Source organism: Podarcis muralis, chromosome 1 (assembly GCF_964188315.1).
Source record: "Podarcis muralis chromosome 1, rPodMur119.hap1.1, whole genome shotgun sequence".
NCBI lineage: Eukaryota > Metazoa > Chordata > Lepidosauria > Squamata > Lacertidae > Podarcis > Podarcis muralis.
In genome coordinates this window covers 132,524,191-132,542,501 of record NC_135655.1, presented here as the reverse complement: position 1 = coordinate 132,542,501, position 18,311 = coordinate 132,524,191, and the positions used below count along the sequence as shown (strand labels likewise).

The following is an 18,311-nucleotide window of genomic DNA, read 5'->3' as shown; positions in this document are numbered from 1 at the left end:
GTTTCAGACCTGTACAAAAATCCTGGGCTTTATCAAATGCCCAACCCCATTGCCACAGAACAGACCAGTCACAGGGTCTTTAGCTGCTTTGAAGCCAGGGGCTTGGTTTTCTGTTTTGGTCAGGCATTTCCCCCTCCCCCTCGAAAAGTCCTGTCTCATCTGCATCAAAACCTGGCGGGGGCACATATCCCTTGTTGTCTCTCCGCTGATTAAAGTGTTTGAGGAATCCTTTTGCCGCCTCCTTGTCTGCCAGTGCAGCCTCCCTGGAAATATGCATGCTCCTGAGGTTGAAGCGTGAAGCCAGGTGCTGGCTTTGAATTCCTTTTTCCAGGCTGCTCACCCTCTTCAAGGTTTGATGTTTGCACAAAGGGAGAGAGCCTTTTGGTGTCGCTGAGGTCCATCAACAGGCACCCGTTTCTGCCTTCTTTTTTAAGGACAAGAAGTTCAAACTGACCAACCCATTAGAGGTAGAGAAGTTCCTAAGAAGATACGAGAGAGAGCTTGACAAAAAGGAGGATAGAGTAAAAAACAGAAGAGATATAGGAGGCGGGGGAGCTGAAGAGGGGGGAGGAGCGGGGCCGCGGGGGGGGGAGGGAGAGGGAGGGGGAGGGGTGGAGGAGGAGGAAGGTGAGGTAGAGGAGGAGGAGAACACAGAAGAAGAGGAAGAAGCAAGGAATTGAAAGTTAGAAATAAACTTGATATTTAATTTCAGTAATGTCTTTAACTTTTCTAACGTGGAATGTTAATGGTCTAAACGAAAAATCAAAAAGGAATAAAATAGAGAAAGTTTTGAGAAATAAAAAATGTGACGTGGTTTGCTGCCAAGAGACGCATGTAGCGAAAAAACATAAACATATATTGGTTAATAAAAAATTAGGAACGGAATTTATAAACTCAGAGGTGAATAAAAAGAGAGGGTTGGTAATCTATGTGAAAGAGAAATTGGAACCCAAACTAATTTGCAAAGATGAGGAAGGGAGGATCCTGGGAGTCCAAATCACACATCAAGGGGAAAGACTTAACGTAGTAACAGTTTATGCCCCCAATACAAACAAAACCGAGTTTTTCAGGAAATTGGAAAAAGTGCTATTGGAATTGGAAAATCACAATTTAATTGTATTAGGTGACCTGAATGGAGTTCCGGAACCCGAGATAGATAGAAGTGAAAAAAGAAAGAAAGGGAAACAAGGGAAACTCCCCAAAACCTTTGATGACCTCCAAGAAAATTTAGATCTGATTGACATCTGGAGGTTTAAAAACCCCACAGAAAAACAGTTTACTTTTTTTTCAGGAGCTCATCAAAGCTGGGGGAGAATAGACCAGATTTGGGTCTCCAGAGAGCTTTCGACAAGGTCACTGAAATGTGAAATAGAGCCCAGAACACTCTCGGATCATAATCCAATATATCTGGAAATAAAGTGTAAGCTACCAGGACCTTATAGATGGAGAATGAATGATTACTTGTTGGAACAAGAGGAGACCATCTCTAAGGCAAAGAATATTTTGAAAGAGTATTTTGATCAAAACCTGAACAAAGAAACCAAAATTGATGTGGTCTGGGATGCAAGTAAAGCAGTACTCAGAGGTTTTCTGATACAACAGAATAAATACAGGAAAAACTTAAGAGAGGCAAAGAAAGATGAAATAGTCAAACAATTAAAAGAGATAGAGATAAAATTAACAAAAAACCCGGGAGATGAGAAGACCAAACAATTGGGTAAATTACTACAAACTCAATATTCATCACTGCTAAATCAGGAAATAGAATGGGGAATAAGAATGATGAAACAAAAATACTTTGAGTCAGCGAACAAAACAGGTAAGCTATTAGCATGGCAATTGAGAAAAAGGAAAAAGCAAAGAGTAATTAATAAAATTAAATCGGAAGAGCAAATAATAGAAGACCCTAATGAGATAAAAGATAAATTCCTCCAATACTACGAAACTCTGTATAAAAAGAGGGAAGAGGAAGATATAAACGAGATTGGAAGATATTTAGAAAGGAGTGGAGGAGAAGAAATAACAGAAGAAGAAAAGGCACTTCTAAATGAACCAATAACGGTGGAAGAAGTTAGGGATGCAATTAAGAAAATGAAACCGGGGAAGGCTCCAGGCCCAGACGGCCTGTCTCAAAAATACTACAAAACTTTAGAGGAACATCTGGCCCCGGTACTGTGCAATGTAATTAATAACATCTTACAAGGGGGAGAAATACCTGATTCTTGGAGGGAGGCCTACATCACGGTAATACCGAAAGCAGATTCAGATATACTTGAGATAAAAAATTATAGACCAATATCGCTGCTTAATAATGACTATAAAATTTTTGCGGGAATAATGGCATGTAGATTAAAGAAATATTTGAATAGAGCGATCCACAAAGACCAAGCCGGATTCCTGCCAGGTAGGCAGATAAAAGACAATGTAAGGCATATAATCAAGATAATTGAATACCTGGAATCCAGGAACGATATCCCCGCTGCCCTAATCTTCATAGACGCCGAGAAGGCTTTTGATAACGTATCCTGGCACTTTCTTATAGGATGCATGGAGAATGTAGGAATAAGAGGACCATTTCTGGAAGGCATAAGATCGATCTACTCAACTCAAAGAGCGAAATTAATAGTCAACGGTAACCTGACAAACTCATTCATGATCTCCAAAGGCACAAGACAGGGATGCCCTCTATCACCCCTGTTATTCATTATGGTCTTGGAAGTTATACTAAACAGAATAAGAGGAACGCCGGAAATTAGAGGGATTAAAATAGGTACAAAAGAATATAAAGTAAAAGCTTACGCCGACGACCTAGTAGTCTCAATAGAAGACCCCACAAAAGGGATAAACACAGTCATTGAGGTAATGGAGGCGTTCGGTAGGCTATCCGGGTTCAAATTAAACAAAATCAAAACAAAGATCCTGATAAAAAATCTAGATGAACAACTAAGAAACAAAATAGAACTGGATTCCGGGATAAAAGTATCGAAAAAGGTTAAATATTTGGGTATTTGGATTACCCCAAAAAGTATAAACCTGGTGGAGGATAACTACAATAAGATCTGGAGAGAATGTAAAAGGGATCTAGACAGTTGGAGTAGACTACAACTCTCATGGGAAGGGAGAATGGCCGCCATTAAAATGAATATCTTGCCAAAAATGATATTCCTATTCCAAAATATCCCAGTAATTAGGGGCACAACGATGTTCAAAGATTGGCAGAGGACCTTGTCCAGATTTATCTGGCAAGGCAAAAGGGCCAGAATTAAATATAAGTTACTCACCGACAGAAGAGAGAGAGGAGGCTTCGCAGTACCGAACCTGCAACTATACTATGAGGCTTCATGCCTCTGTTGGATTAAGGAATGGATAGTCTTAGATAACACCGACCTATTGGATTTAGAGGGGTTCGACGCCAGGTTCGGGTGGCATGCGTACTTATGGCAGGAGAAAGGGAGAGTCCATAAAGGTTTTTCCAACCATATCATAAGAGGAGCACTGCTGGAGGTGTGGAACAGATGTAAAAACTTAGTAGAAAAGGACACCCCATGGTGGCTGTCACCTATTGATATTCTAGTAATTAAAAAATTAAATATGGAAGGCAAAAGGTGGACCTATGCTGATCTCCTGAAAAGAACAGACAAAGGTTGGGAAGTCAGACCTTATGAGGAATTAAAGGATAAACTAACGGGGTGGATGCAATACCACCAAATTAACGCCGTTTGGAGGGAACACAAAAAAGTCGGAATGAGTAAGAATAAATCCAAGTTCCAGCTAGAAATAATAGAGGGGAAATCTAAACTGCTAACTAAAATGTATAACCAACTATTAGACTGGGATACAATGGATGAGGAAATCAAAGAAGTAATGGTTAAGTGGGCCATAGACCTAGGACACCCTATAGAATATGAAAGGTGGACAAAACTCTGGAATAAAGATATGAAATTTTCAGCTTGTGTCAGACTTCGGGAAAACATGGAAAAGATGATGTACCGATGGTACATCACACCAACGAAATTAGCTAAAATGTATAAAACCGGGGAGAAGACTTGCTGGAAATGCAAGAGGAAGGAGGGAGACTTCTTCCATATGTGGTGGTCCTGCGAAGAAGTTAAAAGATTTTGGGGGTTGGTCTACGATGAGTTGAAAAAGATCCTAAAGTATAACTTTCCCAAAAAGCCCGAGGCATTCCTCTTAGGAATGGTGGGGGAAGAAATCAAAAAAGACGACCAAATCCTCTTTCAATATGCAACAGTATCCGCAAGGATACTGTTAGCACAGAATTGGAGAACAGCCAACGTTCCAATGATTAGTGAATGGCAAACTAAACTAATTGAATATATGGATACAGCAATAATGACACAGAAGATCAGGCAACAGAAGAATACCAAATTTATTAACGATTGGAATAAATTTCTCTCATACATGGAACGGACCTTGGGAAATGACAAAATCACAGTAGGCATAATATAAAAATCGCGAGGTGAGAACAATGATTAGATAAAGACACTGCTGAACGTAATATTGAGTTACCGCTCGCTCGAGGTGGCGGGAAGTCAACAATGTTATAGATTTGTACAATATTTGAATGTATAGTCAGTAAGGAATCCAATTGTGTTTTTGTATATTCTGTTTTCCTTTAGGTTTTCATGTTTTTCTTTTTTTTCTTTTATGGATGATGTATATATGTTTTTAACTGCTGGAATATAATAAAGGTATTTTATTTTTTAAAAAAAAACAAAAAAAAAAAAAAACAGGCACCCGTTTCTGACTCAGGTTTTCCAGCCACAGGTTTAATGTCTTTTCAGTCTTGCCTAAAGCCTTGGCACACCTTGCCAGGTAAAGGAGCACTAGATGCCACAGCCCCATGGATCTCCTTCTTTGCACACCTTGATGGCGCGGATGCTGGACTCGTTCAGGCCATATCCCCATGCCAGTGCCGACAGTCATGCTGCCTCTCAAGCAGTCCAGCACAGCCAGTTTCTCTTGCACTGAGGGAACACATTCTGCTTTTTAGCTTTCCCACCTTGAGGAAGAAGCTGTCTTGTGTTGGGGGGTCATGCACTCAGACTGAACCTCTGCTTGCTTTCAGACCACCTTCCCCTCGCTCTCAGATCACCTTCACTTGCTCTTCATGTTCCTGCTAGGCCCATTCACACTCCCCAATGCTGACTCTATCACCAGGCCCAAACACTCTCCCAGGGGCACTGCAGTGGCTGGTGGGGTTGCCAGCTCTTGTTTCCTGCTTGCCTGTCCCTTTCTTGGAGTTTACTTTGGAATTCTTTGAATTTTTTTCTATTTTCTATTTTCCCCAAGCAGCCCCCGATTTATTTATTTTCCAGCCAGCCACAAAAGGTTGTGGCTGCCTGTCAGGCTTCAGGGAATCAGCTTCCTTCGCCCTTGGCAGTAGATAAGCAGAACAAAAGAAAATGAGTCTTCTTACCAGTTAGAAATTTAACTTACCAGTTTAACTTACCAGTTAAAACTTTAATGATCACAGTGAGAGAACAAAGAATCCATTTCCTAGGAATGGCGGTGCTCCCAATTAAGAGTTCCACCCCTTCCTCCCTAGTCACCCATGTCACTACTGCGTCTTGTAACCTGAGCTCCTACCCTCTGTGCTTTCTGTCCTGCCACTTTATCAGCTCTTCCTGGCCTTGGGGAGAGTGGATGAATGCTTTCCAGAGACAGTGAATCTATTAACTCTCTCTCTCCCAGTGCTTCTTCTCCTAGCTGTTCCCCGTCCAGTATTTCCCAGCTTCTGCCTTCTGAACTATGTCCCTCTGCAAACCACCTTTCCAAATCTATACTGTCCTCCTGCTCCTGGGAAGATTCAGCAGCAGGGGGAGGCTCCCACCATTCCTCCTCAGTGCTGCCCTCCTCAGCACGGTCCCTGACATTGCCTAAGGAAAGTGAGTGTGCACTATAATAGACCTAACAGCAGTGGCTGTTGAAGCTTTTTCTAAATTAATGTGGCCATCCATTGCAACAGTGTCACACACATGACGAAAGTGCCACCTCGTTTCATTTCAGATATCCGTGGTTCCGATGCAGCTCGTGGCAGGAGCATTAATTTGGCCTTGTCTCACAGGGGACGGCAAGCTCTCAAGGCTGTTGGGCTGGAAAACCAGGTGACCGTACATTTAAAGGATGAAACAAAATGTAATGCCTTTGTGTTGGGTTTTTCAGTATTTGACTGCTGGGTAGTTTGAAGGAACAAGGGTTTTAAAACCAGGACACCCTGAAAGTTTTTTTTAGGAAGACTTTAGGAATTGTTGAGCTTTTCATAGGAAGCCACTGACATTGTTGTTTTTTTAGTTGTTGAGCAATACATCTATTTAAAAAATTGATCTCCCTTCTTCCAAGGAAAGACTGCAGTCTGGGACAGGTTTTTAATACAGATGTTTTCAATGCCAGACAGAAAGTTACTTACGGGATTCCTTCCAGTTTCAGTCATACAGCTTAAGTGGGCAGAGCCATTTCCCAGCGATAAAATGCATCATTTCCATGCAGAAAGACCCAGGTTAACTCCCTGGTATCTCCAGGGACATAGAGAGTAGAGTTGAGGAATATATAGAGAGACAGAGAGAGAGGGAGGGAGAATAGCTGGGCCCCCTGTTATTTACTGCTTTATAGGTAACTACCAGCCCTTTTAATTATGCCTAGAAATAGATAAGCAAATAGTGCATTGCAACTATTTAAGCACAGGAGAGATGTGGTCTGAGTACACTTGAGAAACCAATGGTGATGCAGGGAAGGAGCTTAGGGGGAAATATTGTGTCGCCCCCCCCCCCCACTGTGACTAAGCTTTTGTGGGCCAAGGGCTGCGTTGACCCATGCTCAACTCTCCAAGGGCCAAAGTGCAACAGAAGTGGCTGTGGAGAGATCAGCAGGGGGGACACATTTTGGAAGTCACAAAAACCATTTGGCACCTGAACAATATCAGGAGGCCTATGGAAACAGTCAATGTATTATGTATTATAATATTGTGTGTGTGGACTATATGGAAATGGCAGAAATGACTGGCAGAATCCGAGATCAGGGAGAAGAATCGGTGGAAGAAGATTGGAGGAAATTTAAAATTTATTTACAGAAACATTGTAAAATGTATGAATGTTGATGACATTGAAATGAAATGAAGGGGTTCTAGCAACAAGATATAATGTAAGACTGGGTTGATAATAGATAAAAATTTGAAATTATAATTCGGGAGGAAAAACAATTAAGGATAAAGTAATAGGATATGAATTTGCTGAACCAATTTTCAAAAAGGGATACAAAAAAGGGAGGCGTGAGGAAGTCAGGAAAATAAGTTAATCAAAGATGAGAAATTTTTAAAAAAGAGGGATTTGTGTTTTTCTTTTTTGTGCGTTTATTTGTTTTTTTTCTTTTTCTTTTTCTTGTTTTTTTCCCTTGTTAGGTTAAATGTTTGTATTTTTTTTATTGTGTAATTTTGTATTGTTGTGTTTTGGAATTTCCTTATTGTTAAAACTTAATAAAATATCATTATATATATATATATATAATATGGTGTGTGTGAATTTTTGGGTGAGGTGTCTTGCTCCCCTTGCACCAAAAAACCTCTTTGTGGGCCACATATGGCCTGTGAGCCAAGGGGTACCAACCTCTGGTGTTCAGAGTCAACCAATAAATACAGTGGTACCTCAGGTTAAGAACTTAATTCATTCCAGAGGTCCGTTCTTAACCTGAAACTGTTCTTAACCTGAGGTACCACTTTAGCTAATGGGGCCTCCCGCTGCTGCCGCACTGCCAGAGCACGATTTCTGTTCTCATCCTGAAGCAAAGTTCTTAACCCAAGGTAATATTTCTGGGTTAGCAGAGTCTGTAACCTGAAGCGTCTGTAACCCAAGGTACCACTGTATAAGGAATGGTTTAAAATCAGTGCTTTTAAAAACCATATAAGTAATGATTTAAAAATTAAAGTCATGTTCTACACAACTTAAAATACAACAAAAGCTGCAAAGATTTAGAACCTTTGGGAACTCCAGCCTGTTGCTTGCTACTTTTAAAGATCTATTAGGATGCAAATGTTTCTCTTTTCTGATTTCAGATTGTGTCTAAAGGCATACCTATGAGAGCAAGGAGAATTCACACGCTCTCAGGCAAACAATATTCAATTCCATATGGGACAAAGAGCCAGGTATTATTTTAAACACCCCTTTATAAAATAGTTTTTAGTCTTTAGTGGTGTCTTTTTGTGTATAATAGCAAATTCCTACTATTCCATTGAGCATAGCTGTCAACGTTTTCCTTTTTTAAAGGGAAATTCCCTTATTACGAATAGGATTCCTCGCAAGAAAAGGGAAAAGTTGACAGCTATTCAGTTGAGAGAGTTTTTATACTGCAAGCACACATGAGGGGGTTCACTGGGCATCTTCCTACATTCCTCTCCCTTCAGAATCCTTCTCATTGAAAACTGAGTCACCTGCAAAACAACTCTGGAAAACAGGCCAGCACACCTTTATTCTCATGACGCCCAAACCCAGGCTTATAGCTTATTTCTCTCCAAACAAACCATGAGCGATATTCAAGCTTTGTTCTTGGATTCCTGATTGTGATTTGTTTTGGGAAAACAAACCAGAAGTCAGGATCTGGATGTCATGACAAGCCACTTGGGCTACTTTCCCAGCGGCACAGCAAGAGCGTGGTTTCTGCTGATAATGGTGGGAGATCATGTTGCGGTTTCTGTTGCATGCCAATCACCGTAAAAACAACAGCTCCTTGATTGATCAGTCCCAGCACACTTCCATTCAGGAGAGCAGTAGAGACCCATATTGGGGTAGTGATAAATCACAGGACCCCTGTATCCTAGGTTTGTGATGCATGGAAATTTAGGGAAAGGGGATTCTTGACTTATCTGTGACCATTCATATATGTTACAAGAGATTCAAACTTATTCTGTGTCTTATGTGTTTCCCCCCATGCAGTACATTCTCTCTGTAGATAGAGCAAATTTAAACAAAGATCTGCTAACTGGTAAGTATGATTCCTGCCCGCCCCCTTTTTCAGTTATTTTTTACCTCTTAAAGACTCAGATGATGCCGACTGTAATTACTCAATCAAAATGAGATATAAGAAAGACTGAGCGCAGTGCTACTTCGCTGGCTGAGTGTGCACATATTCCTAATCCACACCATGGCTGGTGTGAATGCACTACTAGCAGGCAGAAACTTACAGTAAAAGTCATGGCTGTTTTGCTCCTCCCCAGTTCTGCTGCTGTGCTACACAAAGCTAAGCCATGGTTCTAATTATAGGAGAAGTGGTTTAGATATGTATTGGCTGCGTACATATGACAGATTGTTCTGGAATCAATGAAGACAGGAGTACTATGTAGCTCATCCACAATCTGGATCTAGTGCACATTTTTTGCCCCTGAATGCACTTCTCGAGAAACTGGTTTTATTCTGAAAATAAAAGCTCATTGCAAAGAGATTTTGCATTACCTTATAGTGTGTCCTTGTAAGGACAGATGTCAGTGGTCTTGGCAATGGGAGTGTTTGTGTATCCACACATATGCCAAGGAGAGCATATAACAAGAAGGTTATCACGACTTCCCTCCTCTTTCACCTGGGGTAGGTGAAGAGAGGGAAAGACATGGATAACCTAATCAAGGGGTATCAAATGCTAATCAGGTAAACCCACCCACTATTACGGATGGCCGGATCTAGAATCAAACTAGATTGATTCTAGATCCGGCCAGTGATTCTTCCCTAAAAACAAATACCTCAGAATACAGCAAATGTGTTCAAACCACTTTCATAAATACTGCTACTCTCTTCACTCTCTGTGTGATTCAAATGTCACAAGAAGATTCCCCAGACTGCCCTTTTTCCTGTGGGGACCTCATGCCCCCTATAATCCTGGTAGCCTCCCCCTTTCTTGTCTGTTGCTGAATGTCTCACCTGTCAGGGTAATGACTCTGTCACCACCATTGCATTTGTTCTTAGATGGCACCTCTTGAAGCCCAACTCACGAGGAAGCTGGCTTGGCTTCAGACCTCACATTTACTAATTTCAGAAATTCTGGGGAGAACCTGGTGCCCAAGAATTTTGGGGGATCCTTACCCCTGCAAATCCATAACAGTGTGTTACGTGAACTTTACCTTGCAAATAGCTGTTCAGCCATTCATTAGGAAAAATGTAATTTCATTATGCAGCTCCCAGTTTGGGTCATATTTGTATTCAGGACAATATATTTAATACTGTGTCTTTCTACAGCTGCTGAGAAATATCCCAATACTAAATTATACTTTGGACACAAACTGCTTCACTGCAATGTGGAACTGGGAACACTGACCTTTTCAGGGTAATCATTATCTCCATCCTTCCTGAACATGCTGATAATTAATCAGAACCCAAAGGGCAAGTTGACATTGTCCATCCCTCTTGGTCTGGTGGGGTGGTCTGGGGAGAGGCCCACCAGTTGCAATTGCTCCAGGAGTCATTAGATCTTTCAATAGGACATGGCACCTAAATAAATTAACAATGTAATACTTTGCATGTTTATTTGAAAGTACGCCTCACTCAGCAGTGGAGGAAGCCGCTTGGGAGCCTGGGGCGATACACCCAGGGGCGGGACAAGCTGCCCATAGGGGTGGGGCAGTGAGCAGACCGTTTGGGCAGCGCAGGAGAGATGTGTGGCTCGGGCACACTGCAGGCCCTGCGGTGAGTGCCGCACAGCATTTAGTCACCCCCCTCAGTGGTGACACCCGGGGTAGTCCGCACCCACTGCACCCCCTTCCTCCACCCCTGGCCTCACTGTGTTCAATGGGGCTAAAACCCTAGTAAATGTGTTTCGTTTTGTAGTCTAAGAGCATGATAGTAATTTTCCTTGACGAAAAGTTTTATCACTAATATAATAATGGCTGCCTCTTTCATTGAGTTAATAACATAGTAGCTTGTACTTGGCAATGACTTATATCTTCATAATCAGAAGATGTCAGTTCCTCCTCAATAAATAATTTCTTAAAAATAAAGGGGGAAATGTTGATTTTTGTGCCCAAACATTCAATAGGATTGTTTACATGTTACATTCAGCAAGTGTATAATCTGTGTGTCCATGTACACAAATGACTTAACTGTACGCTCAGGACAGTTTCACAAATGCAACATTATCAGGTGGACAGTCTGTGTACTTGTCTGCACAACTGTTTAACTTTACAAATCAACTAGTGTATACTCTTTCACACTAACACTTCTATATATGCAGAGACAGCTTGTACAGTATCTGTATGAACAAGCCTAACAAGAGCGGCTTTTTGTGTTAAAATTTTTGAAATCAGTATGCACAGGCCTGACAGGATGTTTTGAAAAGATTACAGCTGCTTGAATAAATGGAAGAATGGACTAAAGAGCGTAAATAGCATAATCTGTTTTATGTATACTTGCATTTTTAATACTATTTCAGGGATCAACTGTTGTTTTTGGAATATTTAGGGTTATTTCCGACCCACAACTTGGAAAGAAAGTTAACCTTCTCTCTCCCTGTTTTCTCAAATCCATTTGAGCAAAACTCAGTGTGGATTTTGTGTGTGATATGTTTTATAAAGTCCAGACTTAAGAAAGAAAGAAAAGCAAACCCTTAAGGTCTTAAAATGTAATGCTACAAAGACAGGTCTAAGCAAACAGATGTCAGGTTTGGCCACCACTGAAAATACTGTAATATCAAATAAAACATGCAAGAATGGTTTGATTATCAGTTAGTGCAAGGAAGTACAAATCCTCTGCTGCTGCTGCTGCTGCTGTTCTCCTTTCTAGATCCGACCAGATGTCAAAAGAAGTCACTTGTGACCTAATTGTAGGCTGTGATGGAGCCTTTTCTACAGTAAGGAAGCAGTTCATGAGACAAGCACGTTTTGACTACAGCCAAGTATATATTCCTCATGGATACATAGAACTGAAAATACCCCCAAGGGATGGAAATGTAAGTACAGTCGTACCTTGGTTCTCAAACGCCTTGGTACTCACATGTTTTGGCTCCTGAACGCTGCAAACCCAAAAGTGAGTGTTCTGGTTTGCGGATGTTTTTTGGAAGCCGAACATCTGATGCGGGTTCCACAGCTTCCAATTGAGTTCAGGAAGCTCCTGCAGCCAATCTGAAGCCACACCTTGGTTTTCGAATGTTTTCAGAAGTCAAATGGACTTCCGGAACAGATTACGTTCGAGAACCAAGGTACAACTGTAGTGGTAACAGAGTCTCACTATAGACCTTGCTTTCCAAGTTGACAGCTGCATAAACATTGACAAACATATTTCTGCCCCTCTCTTGGTCTCTTTTCAGTTTGCAATGGAACCAAATTATCTCCACATCTGGCCCAGGAATACATTCATGATGATTGCACTGCCAAACCTGGTAGGAGAAACAGTACATGTTTAAAACTGTCTTTTTAGTAGTGACACATAATTTGAAATGTCAATGTAATTTCAGGATCGTTTAGATTTAGATGAGGATTTCTGGAAACCAGAATAACACCAAAGTACAAACATTACAGTGACCTAATGTACCTAGTTGAGACAGAGACAATATTTTCTATCTACTGTCAGAACTAACAAATATCTTACATGCTGCCTTGTGGGATATCTTTGGGAGAAGAAAAGGCTAAGGAGTAAAGCCTACACAATTCCAGAGTGGAGTCACTGACTGTTGGATGGTGCCTTGCATGCTTCCTTCTGGCAACTCCTGCAGCCCAGCGGGTGCCTAATGTATTGCTCTGCTTTCTTTTGGGCCCCATCAGTGAGGCCGAGAGGGGGACCTTGTCGTCTGGGCAGCCTAGGACCTTGACACACACTGCCCAGTGTTGCGCCCCAGGGAGAGCACATCAGTGCTGCTAAAGCAACAGTTTGTCTTCACTTCCAGAGGCCCACTCCATTGTCTCTTGAGAGGCCAACAGGCTGAACCTAATGGACACAAAACCCACATCCATCTAAAAGTAATTGCAACCAGTAGGACCTGCAACGTAATGTTGCAATGTTTCTCCATCCTTGAAGAGGAATGCTCCTGTTGTGTTTTCAGATCAGAGGTTAATTTCAGAGTAGGCTGAGGTATCCCACCATCCAGACAGGGTATGTCTGGAATAGATATAACAAGTATCAATATTTTTAATAAACAAAGTCTCTCTCCTTTTCTTACCTTTGTGCTTTCTTCTTCATGTTGTTCCTCATTGCTGTGACATTCTAATCTCAATTCTATCTCAGTTACCTGAACTTAAGGTAATTCTATCTCAATTACCTGAACTTAAGGGTGCTTGGAGCCAGGTTAGTTAGAACACCAAGATAGCAGTTTTATTTTGGACATCCAGATGAAGACTCAAGGCACCCTGCTGTGCTCAAATGGGTTTTTTTGTTTTTGTTTTGGGGGGGAATATTTATTGCAGGCAACTTTTGAAGAATTTAGACACAACATTTTTTGCACATATTTTATTTCCCCCCTCAAACACTGCTCTTCTGTCCATTTAAACTTCATTTTATTTTATTGTAATCATGTTGTTATTATGGGATGATGAAAGTTGTTGTTCAACCACAACTGGGGTCCCAGGCTCTTAGAAGGTTGCAATGTGTGTTGAAAACGATATAAGACCTGGAATAAGCTGTGTAATGTACATCTGTATTTTAGACAGAAATGTATACTGTATATACTAAAATGCAGATAGTATGTTTACCACAGCACTTGAAAACTTTGTTTCCAAAAATACATTTTACATAAATGAATCAGTGGAATTTATTTATTTTTTGCTGATATTTCAGGAAATTACTTTCAACTTTAAAACTAACCAGTGATATCTCTTCTTTCAAGTTCTCACACCCTTTTTAATTCATAGGATAAGTCATTCACATGCACTCTCTTCATGCCTTTTGACGATTTTGAAAAGCTCACAACAGGAGACCAAGTGCTGGATTTCTTCAAAATGTACTTTCCGGACACAATTCCTCTGATAGGAAAGTAAGTTTGGCACTTACAGCCACTGAATGAACACATGAGATCTCAGAGTGAATGGAGTCTTGCAGGCGGCTCGCTCTAATTAATGGAAGAGATAAAAATGGAGAGGAATGGCACAATGGAGGTGAACCAGGCAAAACAAAGTGCTTTCATATCTAGTGAATCAGCATTAACAGTTATTAATGAATCCGTCTCCTTTATCTTACCTTTTGAAATAGGATGCAGAAGGAATATCTTTCATTTTCAGGAATTTACAAATCATCACAGTATTTATATCATTATATTAGTGTAATTGGAATTGGGGGTTGCTCGTGCGTAAGTTGCCGCCACTCTCGGCGAGGTTGCCTGGATAAACCTTTCCCTGGCTGGACAGTCCTGATTCCGCGTCTGTCTCAGTCACTGGCAGAATCCGTCAGTGGGCGTTTCCTGAACTTCTTCCAGCATAAAAGTTCTTTGACGCCAAGTCTCCGCCTAGCCTCCCTGCGCAGAAGTCTGGTGGGTGTGGGCAGCGGAGGACCCGTGCTCTCCCCGCTGGTCTCTGGTGAAGAGTCCTGGAGCCATCTCTCTGAAGCCCTCCTCTGCCCCCCTTCCTCCCTGGTGTCACGCTGATTTCCTTCCCCAGCCAATGAGTCTCCTCTCTCCCTGCTTGGCCCTTCTCCGGCATCTCTTGGGAGCCTTGCCTCCACTCCTAGCTCCGATGGCAGTTCCCTGACAATTAGCATAATTCAAAGAAATATTTTATTATTTAGGATGCTGAAAGTCAGGACCTTCCTGGTGGATTTCTCTGAAATGCTGCCAGTTCTACACCAGCTAGACAGACAGACAGCTGTGTGGTCTCCATGTGTGTGTGAAAGAGTGGTGCTGTGCAGGAGAGTTTTGGAACAAGCCAGGCCTGTGCAAAAGGGACGGTCTCCACTTGGAAGCAGGATGGAATCAGATTGCTGGTGCTTCATATCAAAAAAGGGGCAGAGCAGTTTTTAAGCTGATAGTGAGGGGAAAGTCGACAGGAGCTGAGGAGTTTCCAGTGCAGAGCAAATCATCCCCATGCAACAATCTTTTTGTCAACAGCCTTGAAATAATTGATAAAATATGGCATATAAATGTGTTCAATAAATAAATAAAACTTACTCTGGATGTTTACCAAGAAAGCCTCAAAAGACTAGACCAGCTATAAAACAAGCCTGGAGGAACTTGCCCATCGCTTCCCTGCAACCCCAAGTTATAAAATCCTGGTGACTCTGATTAAATTCCCATTCCCATATCTGGATTAAGCTTTAATCAGTGTTTCTTTCATGGCTACAAAAAATCGACAGAAGGAATGGTTTACAATGGCACAGAAACCCATGGGAAGCCTCAGCCACGCTTTTGCCTGCAGAAAATCTTTCACGTAGAAAATGTACTAGTGTACCATTTCCCTCTGTATCTTAGGTTTATAACATGGCCATATTTAGCATTTGATCCCTGCTCTGCTGTTTCAATTTCAGGCAAGAACTGATGCGAGATTACTTTTTGTTACCAGCCCAGGCCATGGTCTCTGTGAAGTGCTCCTCGTTCCACCTTGGCTCTCGCTGTGTGCTGATGGGAGATGCGGCCCATGCGGTCGTGCCCTTCTACGGACAAGGCATGAACGCTGTGAGTCAGAGCGTCAGCTCCGCCATTCCTTTGTCCCTCTCCGTAATTACATTACTTGGGGAATTAAAAATCCTTTTCTTTGTGATTTAAAAAGATTTAAAAATTGCAGTGTAGAGTTTATTGGCTTTTAGAACTGAAACACAGCTTTGTGGTATGTGGCACTTCAGGCTACTTCTTCTCCAATTAAAAAAAAGTAAAGCAAAAACTGAAGACAAAATGTCCCAAGCAAACCAAACTAGCAGCTCAGTTTGCTGCACCCCATTTTTCCATGTGAAAAGGGCCGGACTTTAGTGAGCCTTCTATTAGAGGAATCTAATAAAACACAACACAACACACGCTAAAAACTTCCCTTCAGATGTCTTTTGAAAATCACAGAGCTGTTTATGTGTTTGACATCTGCTCCCAGAGTAGCTCCCTGTGGTCTTCCTTTGGCCTTGTGAGTGGCTCAAGCAGTCCGGTTGTCCACAGCAAGAAGAGTCTTGTGGATTACATACTGGATCTGGTCTGGATGATCAGTTATGTTAGTGCATTTTGTAATTTTATAAGGTTTGTGACTTTGTTGCTCGGTTCAATATTTTCCCATGGTTTTTTTATGAATTGTGATATTTTATATATTGTGACGCTGCTGTTATTTTTGTTGATTATAGTCATGATTTGTTGTAATTGCCAAGTGAATTTCTGTTTAATTATTATATATTGATACTTTGAATGTTAATTTTGTTGTGTAATATCCTAAATGCATTACAGTGGTGCCCCGCAAGACGAATGCCTCGCAAGACGAAAAACTCGCTAGATGAAAGGGTTTTCCGTTTTTTGGGTCGTTCCGCAAGACAAATTTCCCTATGGGCTTGCTTCACAAGACGAAACGTCTTGCGCGTTCTTGCGAGTTTGTTTCCTTTTTCTTAAAGCCGCTAAGCCGTTAATAGCCGCTAAGTCGTTAATAGCTGCTAAGCCGCTAATAGCCGCTAAGCCGTTAATAGCCGCTAAGCCGCTAATAGCCGTGCTTCGCAAGACGAAAAAACTGCAAGACGAAGAGACTCGCGGAACGGATTAATTTTGTCTTGCGAGGCACCACTGTATTGGCTATTACTTTATTTTATATAAGCTGTTTATTTTAAAGTTGTATTTTTTGTTATAATATTTGCATTGGATTGGGATTGTTATAAGATGCATTATTTTTGGGGTGGGTGGGTGTGTACATATATACAGCTTTATATATAGCAATATAGAAAGATGGTATACAAATTAAAAATGAAATGAACATGAAATGAAATATGCTGGCTGGCAGCTGCTTTCCAGGTTTTCTGGAGACCCTGGGGTTTGACTCTGGGACCTTCTGACTGCAAAGCATCTGATCCAGCCCACAGGTCCTATCCTAAGCTGTTTTTTCTCCTTGTACTTCAGGGATTTGAAGACTGTCTGGTTTTTGATGAGTTAATGAACCAGTTCCAAAATGATATATGTGAGTATATGTTTCTGTCACGAAAGACCAGATTCCCCATGAGCCTGAATGAAAACTGCTGCTGTAAGAGTCATTCCAGCTTGTTAGCCCTCTTCTCAAACGCTCCCTCTTCACATCCTCCCTGCCACCCCGAGAAACACAGTTGCTCTGATGGCCTCCTGAAACCGAGGGAGTTGGTTACAGAAAACCTCCACCAAGCAGGTGCTTCCTCTTGCTGGGATTCAAAGCTGCCCCCAGTATTGCTACATGGCACCCCGACCTCCACAGCAGGGAGAGAGTCTAGGGAGTTCCAGGTGCCCTTCGTTACCAGGCAGGGGCGCCGACTTATAAAAAATATTGGGGGGGCCCATACCGGGGTCCTGCCCCGGGAAGTTTTCTAAGTTCCAATGTCAGCGGCGCCCGGCAGAGCAGCCCTCTCGGCCACGGCAGCCTGGCTCTCCCAGCCCCCGGGGGCCGCCCTCCTCCCTCGTGCACCCGCAGCGTTCCCGCCCGGGGAGGCGGCGCCCCCAAGGACTCAGGTTCGGTTGTACCTGAGAAGCCGAGCACCTTGGCTCCCAAACAAATCGGCTTCTGAACAATCGAAACCCGGAAGTGAGTGTTCTGGTTTTCAAATGATTTTTGGAGGGCGAACATCCGGTGCGGCTTCCGATTGGCTGCAGGGGGCTCCTCTGGCAGAAGCCGCACTCTGGTTTTCAAATGGTTCCAGGAGTCCAATGGACTCCCGGAACGCATTCTGTTCGAGAACCAAGGTACAGTGGACGCTCGGGTTGCGAACGTGATCCATGTGGGAGGCACGTTCGCAACCTGCAGTGTTCGCAACTCACATTGCTGCGTCTGCGCACACACAGGTTGTGATTTAGCGCTTCTGCTCATGCACAAGTGCCGAAACCTGGAAGTAACCCATTCCGGTACTTCTGGGTTTCAGTGCATCCATAACCTGAAAATGCTTAAGCTGAAGCATCTGTAACCCGAGGTATGACTGTATGTACCAGTCCTAAGGAACTGGCCAAGTAAGGCAATCAGCATCTGCAGGTCCCTTGACAGACAGGAGAGAAGCCACACTCTTGGATTTCTGTTGGTAGATGCCTCTTCCTGAGATGCTTGTATTATGCTAATCATAGAATCATAGAGACAGAAGGGACCCCAAGGTCATCTAGTCCAGCCCCCTGCAATGCAGGAATCTTAGCTCAAGCATCCCTGACAGATGGCCACCTAGCCTCTCCCAGGGAGCAGAGACCGTCTGAACAGCTCTTATTGTCAGAAA

At 42.3% G+C, this 18,311-nt stretch overlaps 1 protein-coding gene across 3 annotated transcripts in view; it reads left to right on the top strand.

Moving 5' to 3' along the window:
* The window catches only part of KMO (kynurenine 3-monooxygenase), a 32,934-nt gene that overhangs the window by 3,711 nt on the left and 10,912 nt on the right, over positions 1–18,311 (top strand). For 2 of the 3 annotated variants that reach the window (XR_013390644.1, XM_028703677.2), the window contains exons 4-12: positions 6,031–6,128; positions 8,069–8,158; positions 8,946–8,994; positions 10,236–10,323; positions 11,775–11,940; positions 12,298–12,369; positions 13,835–13,956; positions 15,438–15,585; positions 16,990–17,047. Coding sequence is in view for 2 of the 3 variants with exons in the window: in XM_028703677.2 (XP_028559510.2) it covers positions 6,031–6,128; positions 8,069–8,158; positions 8,946–8,994; positions 10,236–10,323; positions 11,775–11,940; positions 12,298–12,369; positions 13,835–13,956; positions 15,438–15,585; positions 16,990–17,047 (891 nt within the window). In the remaining variant the exon portion in view is untranslated. Of the gene's footprint in view, positions 1–6,027; positions 6,160–8,068; positions 8,159–8,945; positions 8,995–10,235; positions 10,324–11,774; positions 11,941–12,297; positions 12,370–13,834; positions 13,957–15,437; positions 15,586–16,989; positions 17,048–18,311 lie in introns of those variants that run through there. The other variant, XM_077918894.1, reaches the window with a different exon arrangement.